Genomic DNA, 25,591 nt, shown 5'->3' with positions numbered 1-25,591 from the left:
GAACCATCCATAACTAAAGAAAATATAAAATTAGTACCTTGACTTAGTTTTCATTTTTTAAAAACATTCTTAATTTTTACACTTAGTTTCAGTTTAATTTTGTTGGTCCGCCACGTCCTACATACGACACAAAGAAAACAAAAAAACCTTCTAGGCCATAGGATCAGAAGGTAAAGATCTTTTTCTTTTCTATATGTGAGAAAAGGCATATCTTTATTTCTCATAGTAGTAATCGCATTTCATGCCTTCTTGCTGTTTTTCTATTATACTTCACATAAGACGGTTCTACAGATCAGTTTCAGCTCTGTTCTACTGATGCATGCACAGAGTTCTAATTAACATCAATGGACATTATAAGCATGCCAAGGCAACACAGCATTTTAAACTTCTTGAATTAAACAAGACCATATGTTTTAGTGGTGCATAGTTGAATGATAAAATTGGTCTTCTGGTTTCTATACTGAAGGTTTGAATAGATAAACTAAGAAAATATTTTCAAGGAAGTTTTCCTTCCAAGTCTACATATCCCTATAAATTCATCCCTACTCTGATCTTTCATCTGAATATCCTCAGTACTAGTGTATTTACTCTGCAGGGTACAATTTACGTGAGCTAATATAATATTTTGCAATTATTCTCAAATATCTTCAGTTGTTTCTGCTTTATCTTCCCAGATTATAAATTCTTTGAACACATAAACTGTTGAGCCTAATATTAACTCATACTTTCTGCAACTATTTATTAAACATCTACAGTGAAGTAAGAACTGTGATGAGCACTGGAAAATTAAAAATGAGGAAGTCAAGGTTGCTGCCCTTAGGGGAACACATACTGTAGCAGTAAAGATAAGAAAAACAATCAATACAATGTGCAGTCTTATAGGAAAAATATATGTAAAGTTTTGTGTCAAGAGAGTTAACAAAGAAGACATTAATACTGTTAAACTTTGCCCACCAACATAGACTAGGTCCGATTATAACTGGGATATAGAAAACTCACATTATTTGTAGAAACAGCATCTACAGGGTCAGTGGGCCAAAGAAGATTCAAATAGGGAAGAGAACTCTATGTAAACAAGCTGATACATGTAGTGTGATCAAATACATACAATGTCAAGATGGTAATCAGAGTCTTTCATGTCAGTGGGATTAGCTAATTTAACAAAGTAAAATAGCCAGAATAAAATGCAGATTCTGATTTGGAAGAGGAAAAATTGGGCAGCAGAGAAATAAGGCAGTTTTTAAATTAAAAAGGAAATATGTCAATGTTTTCTCACTGCAAAGTCAATAAAATGTAGATTCTGATCTGGAAGAGGAAAAATTGGGCAGCAGAGAAATAAGGCAGTTTTAAAATTAAAAGGGAAATATGTCAATGTTTTCTCACTGCAAGTCAATAGGAGTAAATGTACCTCCCACAACATCTAAAGTCTATTAATATGATTTCAAATTCTAGCCTTTAATAGTAAATAATCTGTAAGGCTGCATGATTTTCTTGAGAGGAGACAGTGGAGAGCTTTACCACTACATTTATCCGATGATACATTAACCTGAATGAACTCTGTAAAATACAAACCACATTTTACATTTCTATCCTTTACTTGCAGGTTACAAAGTTTTAATTGTTGAATTCACGTGTAGAAATCATTTTATCACTGTTCACTAAGTGTGTTAAAATAAACTAAAGAGTACTTATCAATTCTTCCAAACGTAATGCCAATACCAAGAACAATGACTTTTGTATTAATGTGGACCTTGAAGACTAGAGTTCAGGGAAATATTTCAAACATGTGTTGATCCAGAAAGCGTTTTCTTACTTGCAAAGCATCTGACTAAAAAGAGAATTTTGAAAGGCACTGCCATCATCAAATGACAATAGTGGAAGAGAAAGTTACTTAACTTCAAGTCTAACTGATTGCAAGTGAAACGTCTGACAAAGTTAGCGTTCCCTGGTTTTAATATTTTTTTCCAGTATGGGTCTTCAGTAGAACATCATAGCCAGTATAGAAAAAAAAATTAAAAACAGACAGGCTCATTTCCATTCTACATTTCACATGCAATCAAAAAGACTTGCAAAAAATAGCTCTCTCTCCCATCCTCCCTCACCGTCTTGGGAGCACAGACGGAAAGGGGAAGATGAGAGGTAACCACCCCCAAAAAGGACGGAGAGGAGCCCTCTCTTAGATTACCATGCAGAATTTTATTTCCATGTAACATCAAGTATACCTTTTTACAAAGAAACTAAAATCTACACTGTCTAAGAGCTCAGCTTTGTAAATGTCTAAAATTACATTATCACCCAAATCAAATTTAAAATCTAAATTAATTAAGCTCAACGGACAGGTAAGTCTGCAATTGTCACTCAATGAACAGCTAAATCTGAGTCTAGCTATACATGTATACAGTCCAGAAAAATCTAAGAGGTTCTGGAGAAAAAAAAAAGTCAAAAAATTTACAGTTTTCTTTATCAGCCAGATAACTAAGGTAAAGGCATAAGACTTCTTCTGAATTATTCAATATCTCCTTAAGGGATAGGGGGATAATTTGAATAATCTTTGCAACCCAGAACCTTACATTGTGCCCAGAGAAGAGTAAGTACTAAATAAGTGCATGTTGTACTTAAATATTTATTCAACTCTCCATTTTAATTATTGCTATTTAAATTTTCTTCCTAAAGATGTTTTCTAAATGACCGCTCTGGCTGTTTCTCAGAAGTTAGTTTAAAAACTGAAATAATATTTGCTCAATAAACCGATGAAATTTTTTAAAAAATAAATTGTGAACTAAATTTTTTTCTTAATTACCACTCTGAATCTTTTATTACCTCTCTAGAGTTCCACTCTCAAGTCTTCTATTATGGCTAATATTCCATTAATTCTCTGGATTTAAGACTCTGAGATTACTTAATCCAGAATTCCGCAAAACATATCATGTGAAACACTGGCTCTGAAAAAAAAAAAAACAAATGCTTACAGGTAGTTCCTGTTGGGGGGTGAGAGAAGTTTCCACAGTCTAACCAGATTAGGAAAATCTGGGTTACATGAGCTTTAAATGAAGAGTTCGTCCAGACTTTCTTATGCCAGCGTCCATTACTGAATATGTGGTATTTTGACACACCATTATTTTATGCTCCACTAGAAAGGTAGAAAAGAGCTGTCAATCAGACCAGAGCAATACTTCCTTATCAAAACGATTTGTATCCTGCATCCTCATTACCAAGATGAGGAAATGTGAAAACAGGTCATCTTAGATATGGTAGCATGTAGTTTCTCCATATGATGATGGAATCAGTTTTATTGGCTATTAGTAGAACAAGTGTTCATAATTTGGGAATTGATAAACTTCTAGCCCAAAGCCCTCATGAGGAAGAAAACCAAGGCCCAAAGATGTTGTATGACCTAGTCACACACCTGGTTAACGAGAGCGAGCTCCTGTCTGCAGCTTTCCTCCTTTAATTTATTCATTCATTATATTCCTCTCTTGAACCAAAGCTCTGTTGTACATTAACATGCCCATCTTTCACTAACCTATGTGCCCACAGTCTGTTTCCACTCTCCACGCCGCCACCCTCTCCTCCTACAATCTCCTGCTAATTATAACTCCATCTACTGCATTCCTTCAATATCCTCCAGAAGAACTGTCACTGCTTCAAATCCTAATCTAAGAAGTTCATCAGCCATTCTGGGCAAAAAGACGCACAATGCTTTTCCTATTTATTCTACTCCTTTCTTCAGTAGTAAAGCAAAGGAGGAAATGTTTATATAAATTCATAAAAACATGAAGTATATAACCCCCTTTATTCTATAGATAACAAAATTTGGGCCCAAAGTAGCCATCTTTCCAAGAATGTATTTTCCTTAAAAACAGAGCTCACATTACTTACTATGTGGCATTATTTTGATACGTAAGATGATGCTACTTATTCATCACCATTCATTCATTCAACAAATATTTATTGAGTACCTATTCAATAAGTGACAGATGACAGAAGTCTAGTTGCTAAGACGACACAGTGAACTAAACACACAAAAAAATCTCTACCTTGCCAGAGCTTACTATACAGGAACCACGGGTTTTCCTGTAATAGAAATAGATTTTGATGATCAAACCTATCAACTTTCCCAGACTTATTTGATGTCCCACCCCTGCCTTTTTATATTTTTCCAGTTTATTCTCCCTTATAGCCAGGGATTAAAGTTGCACAGAATGAATTTCTGGGAAATGTCAAGTAACGTTAACACTTGAGGGTAATATCTAATTGTGAACAATTTGACAAGAATGTATTTCATTCTAAGTTTACAGATGAGGAATAGGAATAAAAGGTACAAAACAAATTCTGGGGCCAGAAGGCAAGTTGGTGGTAAAAACAAACTAGTAAATGCAGATTATGCTTCCAAACTCATTCTTCATCAATACCATAAACAGGATAGCAAACTCAGAAACTTGCTGTGATGTTATCTAAAATTTGCATAAGAAATATTGATCAAAATGGAATATACTATGAACAGCTGTACCATTCTGTGAGCAACTATGCACTTCTGTAACAAAACTAAATCTTGAAAACTATAGCTATAAAATTTGGGGTTTTATTTGCTTGCTTAAAATTTAAGTAATCTAGGAAGTTAGATTAGCAGTTCATTCTTAATTTGCAATTATGTGGTTGAATACAATAAATATATCTACTGTTGAAGGAAACGCTTACCATAGTAGTAACCGAGTAAATTTAAATTCTATAAATGTATATCTCTTAAAAGTCACCTAAATAACTGATATCTTTGTCATTTCATGGTAATTTTTATAACATGCATTCTAAAGTGACTAAAACAATTGCAAATATACTAAATGTAAAAAAAGAGAGAGGGAAAAACCAAGAGAATTAAAATAAATGGGGATTTTAAATTTTCAAAGGGTTGATTTCAAATGCAAAGGCACAAAAATTGAGATAATTTGCCACTGCATCTCAATAAAATCTATTCAAAGCATTTTAAATTAAAATATATCTAGCAGAAGCAACCATGAGAGATTCAATCTCTAAATAAAATGTTTAGGATGAAGCTATAAAACTAGAAAAGACTGACGATGAAAATTCATCAAATATCTAGCCATGTATTAGTAACGCCTTGTAAACTGTCATTCACATCCCATTCTTCATTAAACACATATTTGCTGAAAACAAGCAAAAGACGGCTTGTTTTAATAAATCCTTCTGTGATCTGTTGGGTAAATTTTTGTGAACATGTTTAGATAAACATCTAATAATTCTATCTATATGATTCCCAAAAGTCCGTGTTGTCTCAATAAACTAACTGTAACATTATCATTTGTTTTCAGAACTTAAAATATTTCATATTCAGTGGTCATTGTTAATCAGAGAATTTCTCAAACAAAATTAAAACTCTTTTGTGTTCATGCCTATCTTATCTCTGTTGACACTAGATTTTGTTAGGTATTTTATAATTATTAATGTAGGTGAAGAGTTTATTCTATATTTAACAAAAAATTAACAAATTCCACATTTAACAAACCATATGCCCAACACCTTATTCATACATATGCATTTATTGTTCTATAGCAATTTGGCCTCATGCACAAATGATTTTTAAAACTCATCTAATAATTAGATGCTGTGCAGCAACATTTGAACATTAACTAATACTTTATTATATCACGGAGTTATTAAAACACTTTATTTTAGTAAAGAATATAGCTGTATTCAAGTCCTCATCAACATTTTAAATATAATTTTTCTTAGCTTCCAAAAATATTTTCATTTATGCAAGAAAGGACTCATGCTTAACAGTCAACATGTTAAATTAATAACATTTTCAAGATTCTATAAAAACTCAAAACATAGCAAAACAAAATGTGAAATTTTCTTTAATTCTTGGGTGGTCTGCTGAAGAAAATTTAGCTACATATAAAACCATAAATTACTGTTAAATCAGCTCTTTGGATACAAGATAAGTTAATTTATGAAAACGTGTTTTAGTTTATAGAAAGTCTACACATGAAAGACAATTTCGATGAGATGTCCAAGCACAAGGGAGTTGGAAGCCTGTTGAAAATGGAAAAAGGTTTTGCACTCTACAAATATTGTTTGAACATAATATAAGCAGAAAAAATTTGTGGTTTGTAAATCCATGTGTTCTTAACTGAATATTTTTAACATACTTTTGTTTAAGTTTTCACAACGCACCTATGTGCTAATGATATCAATACCCTTTCAAGTGAAAGAATGTAAACCTAGTGCCATCTACTGGGAAAAGTGGATACATTTCAATCAATTAATTGCAAATTTTGTGAATTAGGGGAGCTGAAATCTGAATGTCTTTTTTTTTTTTTTAAGAACTCTTTGTTTCTTTAAAAAAAAAAATAGCCCTCCACAAGGCACTTTCAATTTAATCAAATTAAATTAGGTAAGGTGAACATGTAAGAATGTGAAGCCAGAGAATAGAGAACATTAAACTGAACTTGTGGGAGAAAATTTCATTGGTGACATCAATACAGAAATTGGAAATAATGCGTTCTGCTTAGAGTTTTTGTATTGGTTTCAAGTGTATCTTTTAGAAGACAGGTTCTGAATCTGTGGTCAAAGAGCCCTCAATTACAAGTATCAGAGTATCTAATAAAAAAAAAAAAATCTTGACACTGGATGGAAACTTGCATAGGTGCACATATGTTTCTTTTCTTCTGGAGAAGAAAAGTCATAACTTTAATTTAAAAAATTTTTTTTTTTTAGATTAAAGATGGCTCATGTTTTCATGATCCAAAATGGTTAAAAAATAAAAATAATACAGAAAGCCAGTCTATTCGGTAGGTGAGTAGGACACCACTGATTTCAATTATTTCTTTAGAGTAAATACAGAGACAGCATCACACGCTGCTAATGAGACACTGGCAGCTCAGCCCTGAGCGACAGGACCTCTCACTTGCGGACGTCGCTTTGGTGCGTATATGTGGCACTCCAGAGAAACCCCAAGAACACTGTATGTGTGGCACTTCCTCCTTACAAATGCAGAACTTAAAGCCCAACAGACAGTGTTAATTCATTCCAGAGAGAAGCGACCAAAAGAACCCGAGTTCTTACTTCTCATGATATTTGTTGTTGTTTATTTGCTAACTCGTGTATGACACTTTTGCAACCCCATGGACTGTAGGTTATAATATGTACTTATTATATTACAGGTTATAATATGTACTTATTCATAATATGTATAATTTGTACTTATAATATGTACTTATTCCCTTCCTCAAACAGTTTATCACCAAAACTCAAATTGCTGGAGAGAAAAAGTAAAAGAAATTTTGGATTATATAGTTTGAATCTGTGTTACCATTTTTTATTATTATTTGTGGGCTACAATGTGATTTATACCTAAGAAATCTACCATATTGTATTAATGCAATAAAGTGAGAAAAGAGAAATTGGTTTTTTTACAATATTTTCAAAAGGCGCCCAAACTATGAACTTTAATTTAACCTTCCCATTAGATTTATTTGAGGCCGAAAAGAGTCTCAGATAAATTTGTCCTCTCTGTTATAGCTATCACTTCACCTACATGTAAACTTTCCAAATGTTTATTCATTCATTTAACAAATATTTATTAAGTGCCAGGCACTGTGCTAAGCTCTGGAGCCACAGGCCCCTGGTTCTTCGAGATCCCTACTTAACCAAATGATAGTTCTACTTACAAACACCATTTGCAAAGTATCTGTCTTTAAGATTTCTAATTTCTACATTAGAATATTATGACATAACTTTAAAAACTGCATAAACTGCCATGTGGCTGTTCAATTCATGGACTGTTAAACATGCCAGTAAAGTCTATAAGAGTAGCAACCACATATTACGTGTATGATGCAGAAAAGCACAATTTATCACTGTAATTAGTACTACTTAGACAAATACTCTCACTGGGCTGAAAACTACCATGATATCTAGTCTAAGTTACAATTAGACTTAATTTTTATCAAGCACTGAAACTATGTGTAAAATTGTGCTTCCTAACCCTTCCTAAGATAACCCCTTCAGTCCTGAGTTAGAGGCGAGGAATTCTAATGTTCAAACATGGAAAATATTTCTGTCCTCCCACCACAACCAGGCAGATTTTTCTGTAAATTCCCAGTCGTTAATTAGTACCGACTCTTAAGATCTGATTAACCCAAAGCCAAGTAAAAACAATGACAGTTCATAAAATCACAGAATTTCAAAACTGAAAAGATTTTCTAATTTAAATTTCTCATTTTAAAAATAAAGAGACTGAGATCTGTTTACTGGTATGTTCAAGGTCACACAAGTTAATGACAGAGCTGCGGTTCGTTCTCTGACTCCTATTCCAGTGCTCTTTTTCAATACATAAAAGAAACTGTTATAGGAAATTAAGAAGAGCTCTGAGAGAAAAAAAAAAAAATAACCTTTAATTACAAACATGAGCAAACCATAACTCAGATGCACTTAATAAGCTCTAAATTGAAATTATGCCTATTTAAAAATAAAAAGAAAAGGAAGTCAAAGCTGAAAAATGATAGATCAGCCTTCTGGGATGTGGCCTTCACACAGGCCAATCCAGTTATAATCAACTTTAAGAGCCTGCTCCAATTATTTTTCAGTTCTGGAATTATTTCGTATTGAATAATACCTAAAATTAGTAGGGTACTGGCTAGGGAGCAGAAATCTTTTTGATTTACAGAGATTTTTGCTGTAATGGGTTTTGACCAGGGAAGAGTGAATTACAGCAAGACGCCAAACTTTTACCTTAATTTCCTGTATCTCCAAATTTGGCCTCTTTGCTCTCTACTTGAATAAAGTGATGAAGGCCAGAATTCCCATTTCGATTTCACTTTTCTTTTTCAAAATTTAAATAGTTTGTTTCACATTATTGTTGAACTTAGCAGTGTCTTCAACATATCTACTTTTCTAAGAGTAAAATTCTGTGAATTTGAGCAGACTCTGGGAGATAGTGAAGGACAGGGAAGCCTAGCATGCTGCAGTCCATGGGGTTGCAAAGAGTCAGACGTGACTGAACAACAACAAAAGTAAAATTCTGTTAGAGAAATGGACGGTAACAAAGATTTTGCTGACACTGAAGCTATGAAATATGTGTACACTGGAAATTTCATAACACTTTAAAAAGTACTAGGTCCTTGAATGGCTAAGCAATTATGGAATACTACTCTACCAATTCATTTATCAAAGTAAAATAGGTTTACAAGCCCTAAGCAAAAAAGACCGAGTCCATCTGAGCATCCATTAGTACTAGATAGTAAGAATAAAAGAAATGTGTTGTATATCTATAGGACTTGAATTCTGGTTCATTGGGATGTATGAGTAAAATAAAGAGATCAAAACAACAAACTGAGATGGTTATTTCTCAAATATAAAGTGCATGTGTGGCTCCGATTAAAGTAAAAAGAGTTAAGTGCAATATGGGATGTATTGAAATGTTTTTTAAAGTCTATTTTACTAGAAAAATCGAAAAAATATATATCTATATCGATACAGATGTCTACAGTGACCTAGTGAACATTTATATACAGTGCTTACTATATGTCAGCCACTATTGTAAGCATTTTTCACATCCTAAGCTATTTTGTTCTCACAGCAACCCTTCCAGGTTAGTACTATTATCATTCCCATTTTACAAACAAGGAAGTCAAGGCACGAAGCCAGTTAAGTGGCAAAGCTAGAATTTAGATGTGTGGAATTCCAGAATTTGTGTGCTTAAGCATTGTGCTATAATGGTTACTTCTTAAAAACTATCAATCTTTGTTGAATTTATCTTTGAATCATGTGGATATCAAAATTTAAAGACACATATTTTGATTAAACAATTTCATTATGAAACCTCTTAACTCTACAATTGTCATATCTCGAGTGATACCATGTTAATTAATAAGTTTCCATAAATGCTGAGCCTCCTTGGTGTATGACAAACTAATGTTGCAAGAATCATGCTAGTGCTTTCACACCTGGGGTTTTCTCCTGGTGGAAAACATGGCTACATATTAGTTAAATAACTTGCATACTCCAATTATTGTGTGCATGTGTGCTCAGTTGCTCAGTTGAGTCTGACTCTTTGTGACCCCCAGGGACTGTAGCCCACCAGAGGTCTGTCCAAGGGATTCCCCAGGCAAGAATACTGGAGCAGGTTGCCATTTCCTCCTCCAGGGGATCTTCCTGACCCAGGAATTATTATACATAGTTCAGAGTCATGGAAAAGTTTCACATAGCACAGAAACTACACTGGTTGATGCTCTCCCTCCAGCTTACATACAATAAAAGAAGTAAAACTTGTCAGTTCTATAACTTGAATTTTTCTCTTATCCATCCCCCTTCTTTCCACACCTGCTGTAATAATCATTGTTAAGGCTCTGCATGCTCCATGAGCCCCTCCGGCCTCAAGCTCTGCCAACATACTCAGAGGCAGCAGTGCAAGAACATGGCAGGTTGGGAAGCAAAGGTGTCAGAAGAGTGGTCACGGACTCCAAGCATCAAGCTTTACTGACCCCTCAACTCAAACAGACGTAAAAGCTATTTTTTGAAATGGACAGTGTTTACTATTCAAGTATAGCTTCAAGACAAAAGCCTTATCCTCACTTCTAATTAAGCTGCCATCTCTACCTTCTCTTAGAAATATCTGGAACCAGCACTGACCTTCCAGCATACTAAATCAATAAACCTTATAAATGCAAACCAAGTCATTTTACTCCCCCTTCATCCCTTCCCTAAGATTTAAAATTTTTTAAACATCATATAAGGCACTTTATGATTTGTCTACCTTTCTTTCTTATCTCTTCTAACTTGCCCTCACCCACCAAAGCAAGCCACATTAAATAACTTGTATTTCTCTGAACATACTTTGGCTTTTCAGGTCTTCATGTATTTCCTACACTACTTCATATGTCAGAAAAGTCCTTTGCCCTCCTTGGACATCTGGCTAACTCTTGCTCATAGTTTGAGATTCAACTTAAGCACTATATCCTACATGAAGCCTTCCTTAAACTTCAGAGACCTTCCCTCCCTTCCAAAAATGCCTTCGCCTAAGCAAAGAGCTAGGACCATCCTCTGCATTCCCCTAACATCTGAGGCATAAATACTTTAGTCTTATCACCACGTGGTTCAATGGTCTTTACACAGTTTCAGCTCCATCTTTGCTTGTTAAAGAAATTGGCTTGATCTTATTTATCGTTGTATCTTCACTGCTTCACACAATGCCTGGCACTCATAGTTAATATTCAATGAATATTTAATGAGTTAGAATGAAATTCTCTATATAATACTGTAATGGAGAAAACTAAAAGAAAATAAAAGTAATATTGATAATAATGTTCACAGAAAATATCTGGCCATTGTGATTTTCATAACAAAATTAAAATGTTAAACACAGGCAAATAGTAAAATTTTGGACTTTTATGTCTCTCTTGTTTAAATGCTTAAAATCACATTTTAAAAAAGACTGGGTGGTGGTTCTAATTTAAGAACCAGTTAACACATGCTATAGTAATTCTCTTTATTTGGTCATTGTTAAATAGAACATCTTTTCTTTGCAAGTACAATAACTAACTTTATTACATTAAAGTTGCTCATTTTAATTTTTTTTCTTTCCTAAAGGAATGGCCACATGTGGAATGAAAAGCATTTTCATTATCCTTTAACAAGATGAATGTCCTATTTTGTGTGATTTGGGGCAGTTTCTTATCAAGACTGCCAGCCTCTTATGGACATTATGATTTTCAGATGTGTAGTGCGCATTAAAGAATAAGAAGATATCATGAAATATTAGTGACAATTATATACTAAGCAAGGAAACTGGACAATGTTTCCAAGGGTTGTAAGGATTGTGGAAATGAATGTTACTCAAAGTAGAGTGGTGATTTATAACCAATTTCCGTCTTCAAATTAGGGCCCAAGTAAAAGAAAACGAAATGGAGCATTTCCTGCAGCAGAAACACCCCCGCCCCGGAGCGGCGCCCTCACTTGTTACAGCACGAGAAGCAGCCACCTGAGGGAAGCCCACAGGCTCGCAGGGCGACTGGCGGGCTCTTGGTCACCAAATGCAGCAGGTTGAATGCGGACATCACTGTGATATCTTCACCAACAAAACGAGAGGCAAAGAACAGGGGCAAGAGCTGAGTAGGAGAAAAAAAGAAGACAAAAACAAATTAAAACATCACAAATGTTAAACACGTTCACTGCACAGTTGATGGTTACGGTTTTATCCGGAACTGAACACACACACACAGTGCTAATAAATTGCAAATGCCTATTTTTCCGATGGTGAGCTTACTTTCAACCCAGGCGTATTTATATCTTATGAATAAAATACACACTATATAAAGTGTAATCTGTGAACACATTTTGCAAGAGGTTGGAAGAAGAGACAAAGTTTAAAACAGTTGAAAGGAATTAACATTTACTGACTTCATACCAAGTGACAGGAACTGTCTGGGGCCAAATACACATATATTGTGTCATTTAATTCTTAGAATAAACCTAGGAGGTAGGTTTTATCACCCAATGTATATGTGAGGAAGCCAAGGCTCAAAGGTCCAAGGACACAAATACAGCCAGTGGGGAAAAAAAAATGAGAAAGCCTTGTTCTGTCCAACTACAAAGTCCCCCTCTCTCCTCACACCATGTTGCCTTCTTCCAGCAATTATTTGCAAATCTGGAGAAGACTGCAAAGATTAAGACTGTAAGGTTAAGAGATTTCTTTTGTTAGAGTTTCATACTTTTAAAAAATAGAGAACCAAATAACCTAAGGACAACTAGGAGGCTTCACTTTAGAAACAGCGTTACGTTTGAAGACAACATATCAACTACGAATTTTCATTTGATTTTATGATTTATAATTTCTAGATCAATTCTGTAACCAGTGTTCACAACCTGGCCTTAAAGTGGGTAAAAATAATTTTTAAAGCTTTTGGAAATGAATCATGTGGAACTGTGTGAATGTTAAACTTTAAAGAAAAGTTGTTAGGATTTTCTTTAAAGTTTTAGACAATCTTTCAGTTGGTAAAGATTAACTTCAAATGAAGGTGGAAATACTAGATGAATAGTAACTTCCCATATTTCATTTAAAATTAACATTACAAGTGCCCTTAACCACTAAATGTCCAAAAATGGATATAAAATTAATGTCTCGTTCATTTCCTGACCCTCACCCCCCCACTCCCTCTCCCCCCAAATAAAAGTCTGTTCCTGGTCTAGCCTGACCTCCTCAAAGAACAAACACATAATAAACAGTAATATATTTGACCAAATCACTCTGGAGTATATCTGACAGAAATCTGCTTGTATTAACATGCCTGAACTCTGACTTCTCCAAACTAAACTCACTACAAAACCAAAACATTTTTGTGTTACTAACTGGAGACAAAAGGGAGGAAGAGGGAAGGTAAGTATCAGGATGCACAGCCTGAAAGAACCATTAAACATAAATAAACATGTCATTCGCACGAGTGATTGCAGAGCAGGGGAAAGAGAGCATTCCTCTGGAGCAGACTACTGACTAATAAAAGATCAAAGGTCTGTACCTCGCAACACTATAAATAAAAACGCATTTTTCTCCCTGTGACCTTCTCTGTGAGGAGTAACGTGGGCACGGTGAACGTAATTACTTAGCAAAGCCGCGGCCTCATTGTGCTCCTGCAGTTGACCATAAAGCGTCTTCCTATTCTGTTTCATCAACTGCGGTACCAGGCGGCCTGCGCGCCTACCGATGGCCACAGCCATCTGGCTTGTGTCAAAGCCAGCGCACAGGAAGAAAGCGAGTGATGTCACTCCGCAGGTCAGGCGGAGAACAAAGATGCATTCTGCAATTAAAAGCTGAGGGCCTCAAATACCGGGGGCCCTTCAGCGTGATATGACGGCGTGATTTAATGTTCTGACGCTTGCCTTTATTTCTACCCAAAAAGCCAGGGCTCCATCTAGTGGCAAATTAGTTTTGCCCAGTTTTCTTTAAAAGCGAACCCATCTGTGTTAGTATCCAACAAAGCAGAGTAACAAAGTGACTACTTTCAGAGCAATCTAGCCTCTTTAACAAAAAGTACAGTTTGTTACAGTGCCCGCCCGTCCTCAAGTCCTACAAAGCATGCCATTTCATAGGTTAGGACTGTGAGGATAACAGACAAAGCAGCTAACTTTGCAAAAATGCACCAGGTACTACAGTCTACCCTGAAAAAAATGCAGCTGAGATGGAAAGCGAGAAACATTTCTAGAGAATGGATACATGCCTCTGGATGCCTTGGTGAAATCAAACTCAGAATGTTGTACCTCAGGAAACAAAACCTAGTTAATATGGCTCTGAATGTGACACCAGGAGCAACTCATCTATAGAACAGAAAATGGAATATTTTTATGGTGAAACGATGTAACAAATTTAGTTTAACGTTTTCCACTTAGTTTCTCTTAGTTTATGCTTGCAATACATGAAATAAAATAGGTTGACAAACCAGTCTAAACTGCAGAATACATTGGATGAAAGATGTGATATCATAATGGATGGATGGGATCTAGGAGACCAGACTGCCTGGGTTTGAATCCTGGTCCTGCCCCTAAGGAGTGGTGTCACCTTGGCAAAGCGGCTCACGCTCTCAGAGCCTCGGTTTCCTCAACTCTAAAAGAACAATTAAATCAGTTAATTGGTTAGAACCACTTGGAACAACTCCTGGCACACAGTTTATGCTCACAAACATTAGCTCTTACTATTATTTAAATGTACAAATATTTGTTTTTATTTTAAAATTATATGGATCAGAAATTTCTTTCTTTTTTTTTTTTGAATCAGAAATTTCTAACAGTCCATTTATACCCAATTCTATTAAGCCTTAGCAGGCCATTCTCCAAACATTGATTCTGATTTAGGCCAGAAAACTTACTACTCTTGGATTGATTTCCACGGTGGGATAAAGATATTCTAAGCTTGGCGGCTGATGAAACCCTTGCCATATGACAGGCAGTATTCCAAACACTTCGCATTTATTAGCTCTTTTAATCCTCAGGACATTAAAAGGTACATATTATCATTTTCCCACTTTTAAAGATTGAGGCATAAGGAGGCTAAGGAATTTACCTAAGATTTCCTGGCTGGTAAGAAGCAGAGCCCTTAAGTCACTGGACTGAATGATTTAACGGATTTGAACCCAAGCCATCTAGTTCCAGGGCCAGTGCTCTTGACCACTACAATCGGCAATGAAAAGTCTAAGGTTGTTACCAATTCACTCTACATACTCTGACTCTATGTTCTCCTAATAGACAATGTGGCTGATAATAAATACTTAATAAAGATTCATTTAATTCAAAAAGAGGAACTAAATGATTTAGTTCCAGTGAAGAGGAACTAAAGAGCCTCTTGATGAAAGTGAAAGAGAAAAAGCTGGCTTAAAACTCAGCATTCAAAAAACTAAGATCACGGCATCCAGTCCTATCACTTCATGGCAAATAGATGGGGAAACAGAGGAAACAGTGACAGACTTTATTTTCTTGGGCTCCAAAATCACTGCAGATGGTGACTGCAGCCATGAAATTAAAAGACATTTGCTCCTTGGAAGAAAAGCTATGACAAACCCAGAGAGCACACTAAAAGCAGAGACGTTACTTTTCCAACAAAGGCCCGTCTAAGTCAAAGCTATGGTTTTCCAAGTAGTCATGTATGGATGTGAGAGTTGGACCATAAACAAAGCTGAGCTTGAAAGAATTGATGCTTTTGAACTGTGGTGTTGGAGAAGACTGTTGAGAGAGTCCCTTGGACTGCAAGGAGATCCAACCAATCCATCCTAAAGGAAATCAGTCTTGAATATTCATTGGAAGGACTGATGCTGAAGCTGAAACTCCAATACTTTGGCCACATGATGCGAAAGAACTGACTCATTGGAAAAGACCCTGATGATGGGAAAGATTGAAGGCAAAAGGAGAGGGGGATAACAGAGGATATGATGGTTGGATGGCATCACCGACTTGATGGACATGAGTTTGAGCAAGCTCTGGGAGTTGGTGATAGACAGGCTTCCCTGTCTTAGCAACTGAATTGAACTGAATTCAAGAAGATTATTTGAAGACTTTCTTGACTTTGAGTGAAAAAAGTACCGAGTTAAGGAAGTAAAAAGCCTGAGACATACTCAGACGTCTAGATTTAATCTTTCTGTCCCACCACATGTAACTTCTCTTTCCCTTTCATCTTCAAATTTTTTCTCTACACTCTTTTGATACACTTTTAGGATACATAACCTAGAGAAGCCCAGAATTGAGTCCACTTGCATCTACTAAAGCTTCAATATGTTGATGATACAGTACTTCTGAGGATCAAACAAACCAACACCTACTCTCCACACTGCTCCCCCCGCCAAAATATTCAAGTTTCAATTAGCCTGCTTTTTCCCATTGTGCCCCTTGAGCTGCCTGGACGAAGACCCTAGCCAGAAACAACCCTAGCCCAAAAAGAGGCAAAACACACACATACCTTGAGTGATGGCAGTCTTTGGGAAAAGAATTAGCATTAAACACCCCTTACACTGCCTGGTGTTCCAGTGGCTACAATTCCACGCTCCCAATATAAGGGGCCAAGGTTAGACCCCTGATTGGAGAACTAGATCCCACATGCTGCAACTAAGTTTGTGTGCTGCACCTACAAAGGTTCCTCATGCCGCAACTAAGATTCGGCACAGCTAAATAAATAAATAACATTCCCTGGAAATCAATACTGAGCAAAGACTGACCTCAGTTGGCCTTGGCCTACAATGGCTTGGAGCAGGGCTTGGATTCCCAGCCAGAGATTGGGTCTGGGTCACGGTGGTGAAAGCACCCGATCCTAGCCACTAGGCCAGTGGTCAGTGACAAGGGCCCTGGCCTTCGGCTTTGCAGAAAAGAATTTCCACAAAGATAGAAAGTAGCAAAGGAAGTAAATTATTTATTAATATGTTAAAACAGAGTATAGTACATGTGGATAGACACACGGGCAGACAGACAGAGAGAGAGAGTCGCTGAGTTGCCCCCTTGAGGCAGTTTGAATTACTTTTATGGGGCACTTCTGTGTCTCCTTTGACCAATCATGTTGATTTGCCTGGTATATCTCAGGATTCTCCCATGTGTACTCTTAACCAAGACGGATTCTACCGAAGAGGCCTGTGGGTAGCCTGGCATTAGTAGCATCATTCCCCTTTGACCTCCAAGGACCTTTTCTGTGCATGTATAGTCAGGGAGGTCTCCTGATTTCGAGAAGGAGAAACACGTGGTCTGCACGGGGCCCAGGCTCCTCCCTTAATTGTCCTGCTCGTCTCATCTTGGAGTTTCAGTCCATAGGGGATGACTCTCCAAACGCTTTGGTGCTTGGAGTGGGGGGTGCTGGGGGGCGGGGCAGCAGGGGCATCTACCTGCTGCTTCAAGACCACCCGGAAAATCTATAGCTCCCCAAGTTTATCTCAACTCCCTCACTTTTATAGTGCTTTTTGTCTTTTGTGTATTTTGAATCGGAGGATAATTGGTTCACAACGTTTTATTGGTTTCTGCCATACAGCCACGTGAATTTGACTCAAATAATTTCACAGGTGAGAGTAACATTTATAGATAACCCACATGTTCTTTTCAAATGCTAGACACAATTCACACATCTTTCTAATCTCTCATAATATCTAATACATCACTTTGGAATTATTTAGTGTTTAAAAATAGGGGTTGAACGGGAAGACCCAGAGGGATGGGATGGGGAGGGAGGCGGGAGGGGGGACCGGGATGGGGAACACATGTAAATCCATGGCTGATTCATGTCAATGTATGGCAAAAACCACTACAATATTGTAAAGTAATTAGCCTCCAACTAATAAAAATAAATGAAAAAAAAAAATAGGGGTTGAATGATACCTAATGAGTAGTATGACACTATGTGTTGAGAAGAGAATTAGATTACACAATTGTCTATAATTTTCTGCTTGAAACTTTTTAATGATTCCTCCCCGCATGTTGCAGGGTTTCCCAAACCCTGTTCTGAGAAACAGGCGTTACCCCTTCAAACAAAATTAGTAGCGGAAATGCCACCCAATAGGAAGGGCCTGAGAGGTTTCACAATAAATACACCTGCTTGCCTCTGTCTCAGCTGGTGCCTTTCAAACGGTTTTGACCTTACAAAACCCCTTTCTTTCCTAGCACCAGCCCACAGAACACATTCTGGTAAATCCTTTGGATCATGTCCAAATTCCTGAACAAAGCATCTAAAGTTCTACATCTAGCTGCTGCCTAACCTTCAGCCCTTTCTCTTGCCATACTCCACATCCCACCCCACCCCACGTTCCTGCCATACCAATATACTCCTTTGTCGTTCAGTCGCTAAATTGTGTCCGGCTCTTTGCAACCCCATGGACTGCAGCAGGCCAGGCTTCCCTGTCCTCCACTATCTCCTGGACTTTGCTCAAACTCATGTCTACTGAGTCGGTGATGCTATCTTACCAGCACATCCTCTGCCTCCCTCTCCTCCTTTTGCCTTTAAGCTTTTCCAGCATCAGGGTCTTTTCCAATGAGTCAGCTCTTTGCATCAGGTGGCCAAAAATAACTTTCCACAAACAGGTTTGCTGTTTCCTACTTCCACTTCCAAATCTTTCTTCATTCCATATCCTCTCCTTTCACCATTCTCAACTCCCACCCCTTCTAACTTCTCCTATTTGAGTCCCCAGTGAAGCACTAGCATGCTGTCACATCCCTTATTAACAATTCTTCGGGCACTGATTTGCTCACACCCCCCTCTTCTAGATTATAAGCCTCTTAAGTGTAGAGACAGTTTCTTTTTCATCTTTGTATCCTAGTACCTGGCACCTAACAGCCATTCATGTATTGAGTGGAAGAATGATTATATAAATATGACTATGGAAATGGTTGTTCAGGGTCATCACTTCCCACCCTGCTCTCTCTGCCATCTCAACTGTTTGATGGTGCTTAAAGGTAAGAATCTGAATTAAGATCAGTTGATTCCTTCAGAGCAATTAGAAGTATCTGTGAAGAGGTAGGAAGTTGAAACTGCAATCTGACTTGAGATCTGAAGATAATTCAAATGCCGTTTTTTGGTCAAAAATGTTTACTTCTCCATCCTTTCTTATCCCTAGAACTCCAACATCCAAAAATTTGACAAACGTTAGTTTGTTAGTTTTTTGGTTTGGGTTTGTTTTTATTTCCTTCTACTTTTTTTCCTGCAATTGAACAATCATCTGCCAAAGAGAGATGATATAAACAGGAAAGCAGGGAACTCACACAGTTGATAATTAACTCCAAAATAAATGAGCTGATCGTGCTAGTGGATTTAAAAAGTCAAACCTAAAGGTCAAATCCCTTCTAATAATTGACAAAACAGCAGTGGTTTTCCATGAGTTAGTAAAATGTTCCCCCCAAAACTTCAAGGGCCAACAGAAAGTTGACAAATTTTAATTTTGTCAAGTAAGAACAAAAAGCCCCAAACCCAAAGCTCATCATAATTTCAGAAAAGAAAGATTATATCGACACCAGGAACTCAGAAAGCAAGCTCAAGATAAAGAATGTTCTTTTGAATAATATGTTTAAGTTTTGAGGAAAAACATTTCATTGTTGCTATTATTCTCATTTCTCAGGAAAAGAAGAAACTTCATCATGGGCCAGCATGTGGAAACCACTAATCTAAATGTCTACGATAAAGTTCTATACTTGGCACCCAGTTTACACTCAACTAATATTTGCTGAATGAATTGATCAACCAATCATTTACCTCTCAGAATCAACATGCCTAATTAGCTAGAATCTAGAATCGGGCATTTCTTTTGTTAAGCAGAGATCTTCTTGTATTTGTTATAAGAAACAATAGAACCCCAGCTATCAGAATCCTCTATCTTCCAAACCATTCAGAGACATAACACTTTTAAGATACCAAATTTTAGTCAGCTCACCTGTATCAATTCCTACCACATGGAAAACAATGTATTAACAGCTGATGAATATACAAAGATATATGCTGTCAAAGAACATATTTAGCCTAGATGGAACCAAAAGATATGTACTCAATGCCTTTACTGAGGCAGAAATAAAGTACGTGGCGTTTCAGAGGAAGGAAAATTTCTTCCAGCTTAGGGGCCTTCCCTGGTGGATCAGAGGGTAAAGCATCTGCCTGTAATGCGGAGACCCGGGTTCAATCCCTGGATTGGGAAGATCCACTGGAGAAGGAAATGGCAACCCGCTCCAGTACTCTTGCCTGGAAAATCCCACGGATGGAGAAGCCTGGTGGGCTACAGTCCATGGGGTTGCAAAGAGTTGGACACAACTGAGCAACTTCACTTTTATTTTCACTTTAGGGGGAGGGAGTGGCAGGGTTATGAGGGGTTGGGAACCAAAGAAAAGTTACATAAAGAAGAACATTTTATTTAATATCTCCAGGATTAGCCATTTTTTAATTTTTTGATCTTAGCACCCCTTTACACTATGTAAAAATTATCAAGGACCCCAAATGCCTTTTGTTTCTGTAGTTACACCCATCAATATTTGCTATATTAGAATTAAAACAGCCATTTAAAAATATTTGTTTATTCCATTTAGAATAACAAAAATAGAAATAATAACAATACACATTACCAAAATGACATTTTCAGTGAAAAATAACTAGATTAGCCAAAACAAACAAATATATTTTTAATGGGAGAACTTTTACATTTTTTTCAAATCAATCTCTCTAATGTCTGGCTTAACAGAAAATAGCTGGGTTCTCATCTCTGCTTCTGCATTTAATCTATTGTGATATGTTGTTTTGGTTGAAGTATAAGTAAGTGTTAGTCGCTCAGTCGGGCTAATGATATTTGTTTCCACTGCCTCACTTCATGCTAAAACACCAGCAGTTTCAACTGCTCTTGCAACATAAACCCAAATGTCAACACAGTGAAAAAGGAAAATAATGTCAGCATTAGTATGAAAATAGTTTTGACTTTGTGAATCCTTTGAAAGGCTCTCAGATTCCAGGGATCCTCAGTCCACACCTTGAAAGGTGCTGGTCTAACCCTCTGGTTGACACACAGTAAGCCCAGAAAATGTTTCATAAGCACTTGAGTTTTTTTATGTTTTATTTTTATTATTTATTTGGCTGTGGTGGGCCTTGGTTGCAGTATGTGGGATCCAGTTCCCTGACCAGGGATTGAACCCAGGTCCCCTGCACTGGGAGCATAGAGTCTTAGCCACTGGACCACTAGGGAAGTCCCCACAAGCACTTGTTAAATAAGTGAACAGAGAACAGAGAACTACATTTATAACGTAACCCATGTTGTTTAGAAAAAACAAGTGGTTAGAAAATAATACCAGTAGTATTTAGATCTCTTGCTACTTCTAAGGTAATTAGTTCATTTCCTACTTCATCTAGTCTATGGGTAAATGCAAATGTAAAATTGTGAGTTATTTTATCAAATTGAGGAGGACAGTTATGACAGATTTCTGAAAGTAACAATCAGAACACTACAGACCAATTTCCTCAGCACCACTCCTTGCAATATAAAAGTATACGTCCTTCTAAGGGATAAGAAAACAACTTGCAAATTAGTGCTAGGTCCAGAAAAAGGAAAATTAATTTGTTGATAAGCTCCAATCAATACTTTAGCCACCTGATACGAAGAGCCAACTCATTGGAAAAGACCATGATGCTGGGAAAGATTGAGGGCAGGAGAAGAAGGAGGCAACAGAAGGTGAGATGGTTGGATGGCATCACTGATTCAATGGACATGAGTTTGAGCAAACTCCAGGAGACAGTGGAGGACAGGGAAGCCTCGCGTGGTGCAGTCCATGGGGTCGCAAAGAGCCAGACAAGACCAAGCAACTGAACAACAGCAAGAGTATTTATTGAGCCCATATCATGTACGTGGTACTATTAATCCGTGTACTGCTGGTAAAATAATCAAGGAATTCGAACTTTCAGAAATACTTGAGAATAACAGAATTGTTATCATTAAATAAGTCTAGAACTAGAAAAATTCTTGATGAACACCTAATGCATAGATTTTTGAACATGAAATGACCACTCAATAAAGGTAAAATAATTAGTTTAAAGGCGTTTCACAACAAATTTGTTTAAAATTGTCTCTAGATGCTGAAGTTTGAGGATAAGGTTTGTTTTGTTTTGTTGATGTTGTTGTTGTTTGAGGATAAGGTTTTTAAGAAAACAACTAGGATGTATTTAGAGTTATCTCTTTAATAATGTCACTTTCCTTCACTTGTTTTCTGAAGTGTTTTCTTCAGAAACTAGAACTAGAACTAGCACCAGGAATGTGCAGCTTGGACCATCTGCTCCTCAGTCTCTAAGTATCATCTGTATATGACTACATGAGGATGTTGCTCATGAAATATCATCCATCATGGGTATCTCAGTGTAAAAAAAGTGGGAAAAACAATGAATTGATCCAAAGCTCTTATTTTGTCAATAGCAAAACAGAGATAAACAGACCTAGCCCAGGTCAGAAAGTCACTTGGGGAAAACATTAAGCTAAAACTCCTTTTATGTACATGTTGTGGCAGCTACAGTTTCTTTTCTATTCGGTTCACACAAAAAGTGAGAAAAGGACATAAGGAGGGGGAATACGTGTAAATCTATGGCTGATTCATATCAATGTATGACAAAACCCACTGAAAAAAATAAATAAATAAATAAAGGAGAAAAAAAAAAGAATTGTACCTAATATTGACAATGCAAGGGTTACTCTGTGTCCATTAAGAAGGTATACCAATGGTATAATTAAAATAGAATTATGTATATAAGTCCATCTTCTGATGTTACTTTTAACTCTACTAAATGCTATCTCTTTTCCAAGCATTCCTGTTTTGTACTCCATGGAATTCTCCAGGCCAGAATACTGGAGGGGGTTGCCATACTCTCCTCCAGGTGATCTTCCCAACCTAGTGACTGAACCCAGGTCTCCTGCATTGCAGGCGGATTCTTTACCGTCTGCGTCACCAGGGAAGCCCAAGAATACTGGAGTGGGTAGCCTATCCCTTCTTCGGTGGATCTTCCCGACCCAGGAATTGAACCAGGGTCTCCTGCATTGCAGGTGAATTCTTTACCAGATGAGCTACCAGGGAAGCCCAGCTATAAACCCATCTTCTGATGCTACTTTTAACTCTACTAAATGCTATCTTTTTTCCCAGGATTCCTGTTTTGTGGTCATCTAGTCAAATGCAGGCATTTATTCATTCTCACATTATTTTTAGTATTTATTTATTTTATTTGGCTGCATCAGGCCTTAGTTACAGCACCAGGGACCTTCGTTGCATCATGCGGGACCTTTCGCTGTGGCGCACTGATTATCTAGACGAGGCACACGGGTCAGTAGTTGCACCACAAAGGCTTCGTTGCCCTGCTGCATGTGGGATCTTAGTTCCCCAACCAGGGATCAAATTCAGGTCCCCTGCATTGCAAGACAGATTCTCAACCACTAGGTCATCAGGGAAATCCCTCACATTCATATTTTAAAACTTTTATCACCAGTACAGAATACAAATCTTTTTCTTCTAAAATATGCATTGATTTCATGGTCCACAGCATCTACATTACATGTGTTTCATCTACAAAGCTTTTCTTCATATTTAACAAGTGTCAACAGAAAAGCAAAACCCACATAAACAAATCACTTTTGATTACTATTAAAAAATACCTTCAGAATGTTTCAGTCTTTTTGACTATTCCATTTTGTTGTGTTTATGTAATAGTTTTGCTTTTCTAGTACTTGAGTTCAAATTTAAACCTTCTCACCAACTAGCTAGGTTTCATTTGACAAGGTTTACTCTGAGCTATGAAAGTCTCATTTGTAAGTCTGGAGTTTATAATAGTTTCCTGGCAAAACTGCTACTAGAGAAGCCCCTGGCACACACAAGTTCATGTCCATGTCTGTAGCTAATATCATTTAATCTTCACGTCAACCCTGAGGTAGGCATTCCTATATGTGGTAGTCATCAGTGCTATTTTCACAACACTCTGAATCTCCATTTTCCAGGTACTTTCTGGGCCCCCGTGGTTACATGAGACCGTGTCACTAGTCCTGGGGAGGAAGTTGTGAACAGAAATGATACCGTGTGCCACTTCTAAGACAGATCACTTAATTGCTGGCACGAGGCTCTCTAGAACTCTCTTTCTCTCCAACAGTGATCAGCAATGTTCTATAATTAGATGATGGCTGCTCCATTAACCACAGTCCTGGAGTAGGAGACGTGGAGCAGAGTTCCCGTCTGACAGACAATGAACACGCAATACAAGCAAGAAATAAAACTTCAGTGGCTGAGGCCACTGGGATCTGGGGATTATGTGTTCCAGCAGAAACTAAGGTTCAGAGAATAACTTGCTTGAGGTCATATGGTCAGTACTGAAGACAGAATTTGAACTGAAGTCTATTTTAATCTTTCATAGTACATTAAACATTCCTCAAGGGCAGGGACTCTTATTTCCCAGATAGCTGTCCTTGTTTAGAAAAACAACAGGGTCTGAAGGCTGAGAAGTCGAATGCCAAAGACAATGAGACCACTCTGAAAAGACCAAGGCCTTCCTCTCATTAGCCACCCCTTCTATTTCTAAATACCCCAAAGAGAGTCAGAAGATATGGCTCTCTTCTCATATTCAGACATAAAGACTGGGAGAAAGCTACTTCACTTTGGATCTCCTGGAGCTAACAAATAAGTCCCAACCCTTCAACAACTAAAGGTTTTCTTCACAATTTTTGCCATATCCTCATAACTCCTCTGCCTTATTATTTACTTAATATTTTCTGTAAGTTGAATTTAGCTTTTTCCTATGTGGTAATATACGTGGAATCCCAAGTCTGATGTGTAAGCTGTATTTTTACTAATATCCATTAAAATAAATATACTGCTATTGGAAAAAAAGAATTAAAAACTTCACTCAGCTGTAAACTGACTCAGTAGCTACTGATCACAACAAAATGACTGCTTATGAAGATTTTATTTTCTGAAGTGACTGAAAGCTCCCTGGCCACTAACCAGGCCTGCTGAAGCTTCTTACTCATCTAACAAGTCAGTGCCCAGACACAGACCTTAGAAATATAGTGTCCTGATGTTAATCTATAAATGTAAAAAAAAAAAAAAAAGATTCATTTGCCATGATGCTAAAAAGATAAATGTCTGTCCTTCTCAGTGGCTCATGAATCATGACCCTGGCCTAAGGAAAAGGAATACTCTAATGGTTCACTTTTTTGACCTGGAAGTAAACAATATGTATAACAATGCAAGATTTTAGAGACAAATGTATAGACAAAGATTTGGCTGTTGTTTCAGATCAGAATGTAAACACTAGTAACTTCACATTTTAAAACAAAAAGAAAATGTACATAGCTAACAAAATGCCCAGTAAGGACGGCAGAATAAAGGACGAGAGTACTAGGACTCCCATCTTATGAAGCAGAAAATTCAGAGATACTAACTAGCCTGCAAAATGCCAACTGGTCCCTTAGAATCCATCCTCTCTTCTTCCCATGAGTATCAAAAACTTCTGAAATCTTAGCTGAGCACTGAGTTATATTTCTCTGCCTCCTCTGTAGCTAACTGTGAATATGATACTAAGCTCTAGCCAATGTAATGATGTGTGATCTTTCAGGTCACCTCCTTTAAA

General features: G+C 37.1%; 1 protein-coding gene across 5 annotated transcripts in view; it reads right to left on the bottom strand.

The window, feature by feature from the left end:
* The window catches only part of MSRB3 (methionine sulfoxide reductase B3), a 169,744-nt gene that overhangs the window by 125,072 nt on the left and 19,081 nt on the right, over positions 1-25,591 (bottom strand). For 3 of the 5 annotated variants that reach the window (XM_043447420.1, XM_043447418.1, XM_043447421.1), the window contains one exon: positions 11,999-12,125. The exons of 1 other annotated variant lie outside the window; for it this stretch is intronic. In XM_043447420.1, the coding sequence (XP_043303355.1) occupies positions 11,999-12,074 (76 nt within the window). In that variant the 5' untranslated portion in view covers positions 12,075-12,125. Of the gene's footprint in view, positions 1-11,998; positions 12,126-16,456; positions 16,581-25,591 lie in introns of those variants that run through there. One more of the 5 variants, XM_043447422.1, reaches the window with a different exon arrangement.

The sequence above is a fragment of the Cervus canadensis genome, chromosome 25, assembly GCF_019320065.1.
Source record: "Cervus canadensis isolate Bull #8, Minnesota chromosome 25, ASM1932006v1, whole genome shotgun sequence".
In the NCBI taxonomy this organism is placed as follows: Eukaryota; Metazoa; Chordata; class Mammalia; order Artiodactyla; family Cervidae; genus Cervus; species Cervus canadensis.
The sequence above is the reverse complement of the archived record's forward strand: the minus strand, read 5'-3'. Positions and strand labels throughout refer to the sequence as shown.